Source organism: Macaca thibetana, chromosome 6 (assembly GCF_024542745.1).
Source record: "Macaca thibetana thibetana isolate TM-01 chromosome 6, ASM2454274v1, whole genome shotgun sequence".
Classification (NCBI taxonomy): Eukaryota; Metazoa; Chordata; class Mammalia; order Primates; family Cercopithecidae; genus Macaca; species Macaca thibetana.
Genome location: NC_065583.1, coordinates 54,189,348 through 54,202,012, shown reverse-complemented (window position 1 = coordinate 54,202,012; position 12,665 = coordinate 54,189,348). Strand labels below are relative to the sequence as shown.

At 39.3% G+C, this 12,665-nt stretch overlaps 2 protein-coding genes across 5 annotated transcripts in view; one reads left to right on the top strand and one right to left on the bottom strand.

Annotated features, from left to right (window-relative positions):
• Positions 1 to 12,665, bottom strand: part of C6H5orf63 (chromosome 6 C5orf63 homolog) — a 471,154-nt gene that overhangs the window by 364,667 nt on the left and 93,822 nt on the right. The window lies entirely within an intron of this gene.
• The window catches only part of MEGF10 (multiple EGF like domains 10), a 396,429-nt gene that overhangs the window by 342,845 nt on the left and 40,919 nt on the right, over positions 1 to 12,665 (top strand). For all 4 annotated transcript variants that reach the window (XM_050795753.1, XM_050795752.1, XM_050795755.1 and 1 more), the window contains 2 exons: positions 4,539 to 4,751; positions 11,782 to 11,956. In XM_050795753.1, the coding sequence (XP_050651710.1) occupies positions 4,539 to 4,751; positions 11,782 to 11,956 (388 nt within the window). The remainder of the gene's footprint in view (positions 1 to 4,538; positions 4,752 to 11,781; positions 11,957 to 12,665) is intronic.

The following is a 12,665-nucleotide window of genomic DNA, read 5'->3' as shown; positions in this document are numbered from 1 at the left end:
ATTTTTCCTTTAATTTTTCATGCAATGAATTGTTGACATTCTTAGTACACAGTTTTTATAACATGTAATTGGACTACTCAGATTTTGTAACTGACATCCTAGTTTTAGGTTGTATTTTGGATAGATTAGGCTGTTAGATAATTTCTGGATCCATTTAATATCCTATTATAGAAAAATGAGTTGGGATAAGGGAGGCACAAGACCAGACACAATCTTAATAATAGTTTCTTGTCATATTTTAGGGCACTAAAATGGCAATATAATTATTTTCTTGCCCTCTAGGGATTTAAGTTTCAAATTAGAGGCAGCACAAGAACAATAAACATACAAGGCAAATGAGCTTATACATATTTCATCTGGAATACAGGGAAAGGGAATAACAGTTAATTTTCAGATACATTTTACATTTGAGCCAAGGAAGGCCAGGGGCCAGAGAAAGAGAAAGCAAGTAAAGAGAGAACTTGCTTCTGGACCTGCTGCTCTTATAACTATTGTTTTTCTGATGAGCCAGTGAAATGATTCCTGTTTTCAGCTGTCATCCCTGTCTAGGCTCTGCAGTTCACACATACACATACACACAAAGACAGCAAACACATTTGTCACTATGAAAGGACAACAGTGAACGTCTATGAGGCAGTCCGTGACGGGAGGTGTGGGGAGAAAGGCCTTGACAGGCTGGGGTCTTAACTTGCCATTTCCCTTGTGTTGAGAAGTCAGCGAAATTTGATCAGTGAGGTTAGGGCAGAGGGCTGCCGGTCCTAGGAGCCTGCACAGCATTCCCAGGATGTGGGGACAGTCCTCCCGGCCAGAGGGAAATAAGAAAAATCCAAACAGGCACCCCGTAGGCTGGCAGAGCAGTGCATGGGATGCCCAAATAAAAGGCTTTGAGGTTTGTGGAAAGGTTGAGAGGATATTGTGGTGAGTAAATGTAACATGACACAGTCAAGTAAGAGTGAAGAGATGATGGCTTCCAGATCCTCAAAAAACTTCTTCTGAAGGGGTTAAAAGAGTTTCACATGCTGATGGTGCTGCCATAGGATCACTCTGGGTCCTGCAATAGCCTAGTAGGGGCCCACGCACATGATTGGTGCCAGTGAGTGTTAGTTGGATGAAAGGATGCATGACTCAGTGATGAACTGTGTTAAGGTGAAGCCCAAAACAGCTCTGCCAAGCCTGTGTTCGATAGTACCCTGAAGGTGAAGATAAATGTGGGTGAAAGGAGGTGAAGTCAAAAATTATAGATAGGAATTGGGGAATGCAGCATTGGTCATCAATGGAGGAACTCTTTCCTGGGTCTAGGAGCATGGAAACCTTGGCTCTTTCCCAGTGCTTTTTACATTTCCCCCAGAGCAGCAGTTCCAGATGTTAGAAAGGTAGGCAGCTGATTCATGGATCCCAGGTTTAATGAGGAATGCGATTCTTTCACACTAAATCATAGTTTGGCCTGACTATTCCAATCACTCTAGGGAAAGACATGCTTAGGACAGGCATGAAAGCGGTACCTGTCACCCTTTACATGTTAACTCACTTCCTTCTTTCCTTAAGTTCACAATGACATGCAACATAATAATAGAAATGGTATTAAAACAAGTCTATGACCCTCATTGGTTTTGGGAATTGATGTGTTAATACTTTACTTAATGTTTATCCATTCTTACCAATTCTAGGACATTACTTGAAATGTAAAAAAGTTAGAAACCCCAAATTTCCATATTTCTACTGTGGCTCTTTATTACTGTATCTTTATTACTTTTCTACTGTCTTAAGAAAACGCGTTTTCTCTTTTATCGATTTTTGAGAGCTTTTCCTGTTCCATTTGGGACCACAGAAACAGCATTAAGGTCATAAAATTTGTTGGGAAATGGTGCTTCTTGAAGTAAAGGGACCAAAAAGAAGATAAGACTGCTTGATAAAGACTTTTAATGCAGTCAATCAGAAAGGCATCAGCTATTTCATGATTATGTTTATTTTCAAGATGGAAAATATATACTTCTAGAAAGATATCCTACCATTTTCCTTTGGTGGATAGAAGCAGACATAACTATTATTAACAGGATTGTCCTACAAGTACAACACTGACAAAAAATAAAATGGGAATATGAATCCAGCTTAAATAATGGCTGCTTTAGTAAGTAACATTCAAATAGGACTTTTTGTTTTATATTTATAATACAAACTAGTAGTGTGTTTAATTGTAGGTTAAAAAGGTAAATGTGGGTCAAGGCCAGCTATTACAGATTTTATTTTTCCTGAGAAAGGAAGTCTCTGCCAAGATATGATAAAATAAACACACTGGTTCCCTGTAATTTGGTAACAGATACTTTCCCAGGCTTCCAATCTATACCACTTTCAACCACTTTTAAGCAGTGCTTTTTACCAAGTTGAAATCATGAAGATAGTTTAAAATTTAACGTTAGGGTTTGTTTTCAAATCCTTTTGGGAGACGGAAAGTTATATTATTTATCTTTACCTTTTTTCCTTTTGATACTGACTTGCGAGAAAATCTTAACAGGTTGAAAAGTTGTCTTGACAGCCTTCAGTAGGAGCCATGATGAGGCCAAATTATTGTGCCTAAGCATTTCTTTCTTTAAAGTTTACATCTTTAAGGAATAAACTCGATGACTTGGCTTATTGAAGCTTCTTACAGGTTAAAAATAAAGAGCACCTTTTAAAAATACACTCCGGTCCAAAAATAGGTATACCCATGTATAACTTTTAGGCACACATTTTATTTTATGCTGAGTATTAGTTCAATGACTCCATAACTTTCCTAATGGTTTGTTGAGCAATTGAAGGTTCTACCTGTTGACAAATACACCTGAAGACGTCTAGAATCTGTGAAACTAAATTTACATGAGATTCTTTTCCTTGTCTCCATCACATTAAATATATGCTAGAGCCAGAGGTAACCAGAAAAGCATCAAAGGGGCTGGTCCAAGTGGCTCATTCCTATAATCCCAACACTTTGGGAGGCTGAGGCGGGAGGATCACTTGAGTCTAGGAGTTTGAAACCAGCCTGGGTAACATAGCAAGACCTCATCTTTACAAAAAATTTAAAAATTAGCCTGACATGGTGGTGAGTACCTGTGGTCCTAGCTACTCAGGAGGCAGAGGTGGGAGGGTCACTTGAGCCCAGGAGTTTGAGGTTACAGTGAGCTATGATGGCACCACTGCACTCCAGTCTGGGTGACAGAGGCAGACCCTGTCTCAAAAAAAAAAAAAAAAAAAAAAAATCAAGATTTGTCCTCTACACTAAAATAGAATTCCTCCCACCCTGGTATTGTTACTTGTTGTACCCTATCATTAAAAATATGCAAAGTTGTGGAAACACTGTTTCTTTGAAGTATGTTTCTTTTCTGTTTCTTTTAAGTGTGCTTGAATTTGTCATTATGCCTTGCTGCTCACATTATACAGATCTAAAAAATGCAAGGCTGACCTACATTTTTGACTCTGGTTCTGGCCTGACTTGAGAGCCACATGGGAAGTGGCTGCCGAGACAAAGTGTACCCTTCTTGTGGCGAATGCTCGGCTGGGCAAAGCCCTGTCTCCCTCCCTTGGCAGAAAGCTCTCCTTCTGCTGCAGAGAGCCAGTCACCTGGCCTAGTCAAAAAGAAACTTGGCTAGTCTGAGAACTATTTGTGCTTTCCATGGAGCAAGAGAGATCATTTTCTCTTTTCTATCATGATTCCCTCTAGCAACTCGGCTTCCCACCTCATTCACCTTACCTAGAGCATATCCTTTCTCTTGGACAGAGCTCCAATGCCATTTTTAAAAAGACAATAAAGTGAATGTTTGAGGGCTGATCTTTACTCCTTGCCATTTGGCAGCCCTTCTTCCCAACAGAGGGCAATACCCCACTAGCCAAACATTTTGTGTTAGAAAACTCCAAGCCTTCCTACTGGCAGGCACTTCCCATGTTGGAATTAAGGACGTCAGATTTTGGTAGCTCGGAGTTTCCCGGATCTAAAGAGGACTTGGCTTATTAGTTAAAGAACTTTCTAACTGAGGAGCAATGATTACCATTCAGCTTTTAATAAAAGTAGAAACATGGCTAAGATTAAAAATTAATGTCCACATGAAAGCCAAGAGAATTAAAATTTAGTTTCAAATTTGACGCAAAATTTTCTCTTTGGAATTGGGAAAGTATGTTTTGAAATTTCATCATTATGGACTAACATTTGAAAATTTCTTTTCTCGTTTTCTTAGTATCTACTAAAGTGCTGTATAACTTTGGCAAGCACTAAGTGTAAACATGCCTCATGTCCTAAGCTTGTATTTTTGTTTTGGTTTCATTTTGTTGTTGTTTTGTTTTTGTTTTCTACAGGTCATGCTGCTGTTACTACAATATGTAGCCAGAGTATACTTAGCCAGAGTAATGTATCTTAACGCTTTTCATCCCTGTAATGGGACAATCACTAAATAATTGCAACAGCAAAAAGCAGCTTCAATTCATGCATAACAAAGCCATTCTGGATCAACCATTTATTTTCACATGGCACTAACTAATCTTTCTTCTTGCTCCCGCCTCTTGCTTGGTAGGTGCCAGGATGAGTGTCCTGTTGGGACCTATGGCGTTCTCTGTGCTGAGACCTGCCAGTGTGTCAATGGAGGGAAGTGTTACCATGTGAGTGGTGCGTGCCTCTGCGAAGCAGGCTTTGCTGGTGAGCGCTGCGAAGCACGCCTGTGTCCTGAGGGGCTCTACGGCATCAAATGTGACAAACAGTGCCCCTGCCACTTGGACAACACTCATAGGTGAGTGTCAGCTTCCCCTGGAAGGACGTGTCCTGTGAAAATTTTAACCTCGGTTTTCAGGATTTGGAAGGAGGGATTGATAGAGTGATTCTCACCCCAAGCCCCCTCTTGCCTCTAGGCTACTCTGGGCAGGAATTGCCAAGTAAAAGGAAGTCTTTTTAACTTAATGTGTGATGGTCCACATCCAAGGTGCCAAAATTGTTCAATGGTTACTGGTGGATAGCAAATTCTATTCTCTATTAAATAGTGACCACTGATAAAAACAAAATTTGCTGAGGTTAGTAGAACTTTCCCTTAAGCAAGGGATTCTGTGACATTCCCTTAGAAGCAAAGAAGCAATGAGAGACAAGGAGTTCAGCCAAGTTTAGTATGCAAAAATATCATAAAATGATTCTTACTGCAGCATCTTTTATTTGACAGCACATCTGTGGAAGAAAAAAAAAGGCTAGAGAGAGGAAGTGTACTGGTGGAAGTTTTGTGAAAGTGCTTCACATGTGGCTGTCACATGTGAAATATCTTTTTCGAACTGATTACTCTGACATAGAACTCACAAGAGACTTTTAGCTCAAAAACCTCTCGAAGAATTTGAGAACAGGAAACCCCGATCCCACCCACCCTACTGTACCTCGTCTGCCCTGAAAATATCTTCTTACCCCTGTTTCTTCTTTCCCTCCCCCAGGGACCAGATACACATAACTCAGAATTCTGGGCCTCCTTTGCAGACTGCTGGAAAAGCTGAGTTTGACAAAAATGTAGTGCGTTATATAGCAGTTCAGATCTTACTAGAATTACTTTTATTTGCATTCAGTACAGCTGTTACTTCATTTATACTTCTGAAAGATAATTCGTAGCCACATCAAATCCCAAATGCACAGAAGTTAAAAGTAAACAAAACCATGTGGTTGGTCTCTTCTGTAAACCATTGTTAGTAACAAAAACATAGAGTTTGCACTCTGTGTGTGTGCGTGTGCACATGTGTATGTGTGCTGGAATACATTTTAGTGGGACATATGAAAGAAATGTATTCTCAAAATATGATTCAAGTAACTTTGTAAGCCACATTAGTCAACTTTGGTTTTCTTCATTGGAAAATATTGCCTTTCTTTACTTGACACATTTACGTAAATATTTAGGGGAATAAAAATGAATAATCTCCACAGGGTTTTGTTTTTCAACTCCCTAATATTTAAGGAGCTGGCAGGATTCGGGACAAGTTATGATTTTGGGTACTTTCCTACAGTATAAGTCTTGTTGCAGCAGAAAGTAAGCCTCATGTAGTGACAACTAAGAACATTACGCCGGTGTGTTGTTTCGTTGTATGTAGAGACAACTGAAATCAAATAGAATAATAAATCTATGCAAAGAAAGAGCTCTGCTATGAAAAGAACTGGAGAAAAAAAGAGCATGTTGATTTTGTTGGAATTGGATGCCCTATTAGTAGTGGCAAGGTGCAGAGTGGAGAATTAGTTAATTGATGGCAATACTGTGGTAATGTTGACATAGGTCATATGTACCTAAGCATGTATGTGTTAACAAAGCAGTACATGACATTTTTTGACAATTACATAGATCAATAACACTAAAATCTGTCTAATAATATATACCGAATAATCCGAATATTTTTAAAAATCAGTCTTTTCATGATTTTGTAAATCATGGATGGCATTTTTAAAGATTAGCTTTTACAAATTTCTATTAAAACAAGTTTAATATTGATTATATGACTCTATCTTGTTGAATTCATCACTGGAGCCAGCTATCTAGTTCTTGTATCTTAAACTTCTATTTGTAAAATTCCTGGAAGCCCAAGGTCCCTTCAAATCAAAAGGCATAGAATCTTTGTATTAATTGAAAGTCTAGTTTGTTCACATTATCATTTATCAAGCAAGTGGAGCTTTGCTGTTACATAATTTATGATGTACTAAAACCTTCCGCTATAATTAATGAGATAACAAATACAATGTAAATTAATAATGTGCATTGTCTTTAGGTACATATTGAGTTCTATGGATATACACATTGACATATATTTTAGCCATATAGTTGAGTAAAGGTTTGTATCAGGTAGCTTTTGCTGCATTAACAAACAAACAACAACAAAAAAACTATTCCAAACCTAATGACATAAAATAACAATTATTTACTAACTGATGATTTTTTGCCTTGACTGAGCCTTGACTATGTGGGCTAGGCTCAGCTTGGTGGTGGTTCTGCTGGTCTCCTTGTGTTCAGCTGGCAGATCAACTGTAGGCTGATTGGTCCTGGATATCCTCACTCACATGTCTGGCATTTGGCTGGGTGATGGGGGTGACTGAGCTACACATCTACAGTATCTAGCAGGCTAGCCTGGGCTTTTTCACATGTTGACTGGCTTCTAAAAGTAACAGAAGACAGTACAGACCCCCAACATACACTTTTTAAGCCTTTGGTTATGTCAAGTTTGCTAATATCCCTTTAGATAAGGCAAGTCATCTAACCAAGTCCAGATTCAATATACCCCACCTCTCGATGGGAGGTGTTGCAAAGAATTTGTAGCCATTTTATTTTGCAGTCTATCATAGGGCTGAAAGGAATTTAAATATATTTATAAGTAATACTAGTATTTTAAACTTTAGCACCATTATTGAGCCTAAAGACATTCACTGTGACCTGGACTTTTCAACTGAAAACTGTTATGATGGAAATGATTTTGAACAAGAAAATAAAATTTGAGATTTAATAATATTCCACATGCAACATAGAGAGATAGATTAACTGGTTTTGGTAATAAAGATATTTAATAGCTATGGACAATCCGGATGTACCTATTTGCAAATGTCACATAATTGTCAGTACATTTGAGCATTAATAACATCTAAGGAAATGAATAAAAGGAAGTTCAATGATGCTGTTTCAGCCAATATTATATAGTATTGGACTTTTGTCATAATTCAACTATTAAATCGAACAGTTTCTTAGAATATATGTATATAGTTGTATGTGTTTATAAAATGACAACTATTCCCATATGTGTATAATCCTATTTTCATATACACAAAGCAATCTGTTCTTTAGACAGAAAACAGGTAATGAGTGTATTACCCTTCAACCTCCAATCTGCTGCTCCTATAACAACACGTAAATCTCATTATCAATTAAGCTGCCTGCATGAGAACCCATCAAATGCCTCCAAAGTGCTCTAGCTTCCTACATCTAATTACAAATTGCAGAATACTAATTTTGGTGTCAATCAATCTGAAAACCAGTGTGCAGCACTAACACTCACTGGGGGGCATTGAATATCAATTTCTCAGCCTGCCTTTTGCTTTGTTGAATTCATTGTCATCCAAATTGTCTATTTTCTTTAACATTATGTCTATACCATGAATACTATTTTCTATACTTTTCAATGTAAAGTAATATTTTCTACCAAAAATATCATTTCTTTTACAATATGTTAAGATAAGGTAGGCTACTTTAACTAATCCATCACTTGAAATGTTTCTTTTCCCTTTATCAAATGTAAGGACTTACTGAAGCAGACTTAAATTTTTCCCTGTTTTTTTGTACAATATTTGCTTTTACTGATCCTGTTGACCCCTTTATATGTGCCAAATTCTAAATCTTAGCAATTTTCCTTCATGTCTGGTCCCCTTAGCAGGCTGTTAGCAAGCCTCCTTTTTCTTTGGTATAAAAACAAACCTGGGTTCAAGTTTGATTCTGCCCCACTACCTGTGTGAGACTTTGAATAAATAATTTACCCTTTCTAGTTCTCTATTTTCTCATTTATAAAATGGGATCATACCATCTAGGATGGTTGTGGGGATTGAACTAAATAGTGCTCAGCACATTGCTGAGACTTACACAGGGCCCAGTAAATGCTGTCTCCTGGTCTGCGCATTCACTTACAATATCATCACAAACATGGTGACATTCATGAGTTGTTCTCTGTGATTAATGGCTATTTCCTTTAAGCCAAGACTTTGACATTTTAAAAACTAATTTTAGAGGAAATCTTCCCCTTTGTATACATATATACTGAGTATAATTTAACATTGTTCAGTGACTCTGAGATGTCAGGGAGAAGCAGATTAATGTGGGAGAGCTAGGTCCCCGGAGTCACATCCACTCTGTGTCACCTGTGGCATTTTCACTTATTCATTCAATCTACATTCACTGTGGGCCTACTATGGGCCAGTGAAAGGTGGAAAAACAGATTTAATTCTTGCCCTCCTGGAACTCACAGTGTAGGAGAGGAGGAAGACATTAAAGGACTGGAAAAATAAACTGAATTATAGACTGTGAAAATGAGATGAGAAGAAGGATCAGGGCACCAAGGAAGAGTGTAAGTGGAGAGACCTACCTTCAATTTGGGTGGACAGGGAAGCTCTCTTTGAGGAAGAGACTGGAAAGACAATCTGGAGGGAGATAGGCAGAGAGTAAGAACTGCATCCTAAGAATATGGAATAGCCCATGTGGAGGTCGTTAAGTTGAAAAAATATGATGCTTTTACAAACTAGAAGAAATCCAGGGTGGTCAAGCACAGCAATAAAGAGAGAATAAAGATGAAAGAAGAGGTTGAGGAGTAGGCAGTGGCCAGATGACGAGGCCCCACGGGCTGTATTTAGGGTGACTGTGTATCAGGTTTCACAAGGACAGTCTGGTTTAGGCCTGTTGTCCTAGTATAATTATTAGCAACTCTCTCTTCACTCTTAAAAATGCCCTGGTTTAGACAATAAATTGTAGAGTCTCTGTAGTTATATTAAACAGTCTGGATTTTGTTCCAAGGGTAGTGGGGAGCCTTTGCAGAGTTTTAAGGAGGAGAATGATATGATTTACTCTTTAGGTGATAAGGCATGAGTGGATGTGGGTGCACAGTTGGAAGGTTGTTCAGAAGGTGAGGAGATAGATGGCATCAGTTGGAGCAGAATGAGGACAGTGAAGATGAAGGGATGTGGGTGGATTCAAAATATATTTTGGAGTTAGAATGGTTAAATTCTAGTGATGAGGCAGAAGGAGTTATCAAGAATAACTCCTAGGCCAGGCATGGTGGCTCACACTTATAATCCCAGCACTTTGGGAGGCCAAGGCGGGCAGATCACTTGAGGTCAGGAGTTCGAGATCAGCCTGGCCAAAATGGTGGAATTCTGTCTCTACTAAAAATACAAAAATTAACTGGGCATGGGGCACATGCCTATAATCCCAGCTACTCGGGAGTCTGAAGCAGAAGAATCACTTGAGCGGTGGAGGTTGTAGTGAGCCGAGATTGCACCACTGCAGTCCAGCCTGGGTGACAGAGAGAGACTCCATCTCAAAAAACAAACAAACAAACAAACAAAAAAATAACTCCTAGATAAACTAAGTGACTGATGGTGCTATTTACAGAAATTTGGACAATTAGGGGTAGATACTGAGGGAAAGAACAAGGGCTCAGTTTACTGAGGGAAAGAACAAGGGCTCAGTTTTTTTATTTTTTCTGAGACAAAGTCTCGCTCTGTCGCCCAGACTGGAGTGCAGTGGCATCATCTCGGCTCACTGCAAGCTCTGCCTCCTGGATTCACACCATTCTCCTTCCTCAGCCTCCTGAGTAGCTGGGACTACAGGCACCTGCCACCACGCCTGGCTAATTTTTTTGGTATTTCTAGTAGAGACGGGGTTTCACGGAGTTAGCCAGGATGGTCTCGATCTCCTGACCTCATGATCTGCCCGCCTTAGCATCCCAAAGTGTTGGGATTACAAGTTTGAGCCACCGTGCCTGGCCCAAGGGCTCAGTTTTTGACATGTTAAGTTTGAGATGCCATGGAGATGCCATGTGACTGCTCAAGGATAAGCGATTGGCCCAAGGATAATAGAAGATAAGCAGACTTGAGTAGATCTGAGACTCACGCCCTGGTCCTGTGAATCTAAACCTACACTCAAGAAACCACCTCATATGTAGAACTGTATTTAGGTATTCTTCATGCCATGTTTTCTGAGTGTTCGATGAATTTCTAGGCCTTTGCCTGTGAACACTAAGGTACAGAAGGGGTCGAAAAGTATATTTAAATAAACCTCCAAAACTGAGCACCAAACCATTCAACCCACAGGAATTTTCTGAACAAGGAGGAGGAGAAATATAGGATATGAGATTATGAGACATGGCTGAGACCCTCACTTGACAGACTAGGACATCAGACCCAGGGAAGTTGTATGATTTCACTGAGGCTACTCAGGTAGTGGGAGAACTGGGGTTGCATCCTCAGTCTTCATCCCTCCCAGGTTGTCATTCTTTCCAAGAGTAGAAAATCTATGAACAGTCCTCTGATGGGAAGTCATTTAGCAAATGTCTGGATATGACAGAGGTGTTTGTTGTAGGCCCTAATTAAGGGCAGGGTTTTAGCTACATTAGGCAAGGAAGACCATCTTTAAACAGTCTTCCAGTTGTCAGCAGAACTAGTTTGATTGTTAAGATTTTCTCGTGGTGAGAAGCATATGTGCTTTCAGTCAGCATGTCACAGAGGGCCCTATTGTGTCAACTCACGCGTGCATCTCAGCGCAGCTGATATGTCCATTTGCTATGGAGCAACAGCTGGTTGCCTGGTGGGTCAATCCGGCTGCTGTTTCAGGTGGAGACAGCTGCCTGCTACCAGGTATAGGGAACTGAGGGAGAAAAAGGCTGACAAGGTCACTGCCTTTGGTGTTCCTGGGACATCATACTAGTTAACTGGTTTGGTATTGTCCATTGGATGGAGTTTTTTTAGCTCCTGTCACAGAGTTGACCTCTTACAAAATTAGTGCGTTCAATTTAAGAAAATTAAAAAGAATTTCAGACAAAAGAATGTGGTTGTAATACATCCTGCTAGACATGATGCTGATTTCATACAACATTTCTGTATTACCCATCAGGTTTCAGCCAATTAATTAAATCATACCCAGCCTGGGAATGAAGTTTGAATTATTGGGCATGGAATTACCCATACATTTAGTGATCATTGCTAAAGCAACATTTGCACAGAAGTTGGGTGTCATGTTTACCCCAAAGTGACTTATTCCTTTCATCCGTGTCTCTCAGCTGTCATCCCATGTCTGGAGAGTGTGCCTGCAAGCCGGGCTGGTCAGGACTCTACTGTAATGAGACATGTTCTCCTGGATTCTACGGGGAAGCTTGCCAGCAGATTTGCAGCTGCCAAAATGGGGCAGACTGTGACAGTGTGACTGGAAAGTGCACCTGTGCCCCAGGATTCAAAGTGAGTGACTAGGGTTCTGGAGGAAGGAGAAGAGGGGTGCAGTGTAAAGCATCTCAACACCATGGTTTATATGACCTCCAGTGAAATACAGGGAATGTGCTAAAGTCATCCATATCATTAATGAGAGAGAAAATGAGGAGAAAAATGCTAATAGAGATATAAGGAATTACCTTAGTATGATGACTGGGAAAGCTGTAAAACTATAAATGTGGCATTAATTTTTAATATAAGCATATGTCAGAAAGTATATTATAATTATTCCTTAAGTAATTTATTTTATTGTGTTTTATAGGTGACAAAGAAGTTACTTTTCCAAGTAGATTACTGTATTGTTGACAGCTTTTGTTTTTAAGTCCATGAAATTTGAAGGCACATCGAGTTAGCATTTGTAATGGATTTACATTCTGTAGTTGGTAGTACATAAGTTTTTAGGTCCCTTTGAAAATCCAGACCCTATAAATACGTCTATATTCCACGCGCAATAGAGCAGAATTTTGCTTACAGTTTCTAAGATTTCATCGTGATAGGCTAGGAATCTTTGCTTTAAAGGAGAATGTGTTGTTCTTGAATTATTCCTTCCCATTGTAAAGAGCACATTGAACTATGAAGAATGTTGATGATTATTCCAGAGCACATAATGTAGAACTGGTGGATCATAAAGTCACAGAGCTGAGAGGATCTTTAAAGGGTTTTCTAACCCTGTCATAAC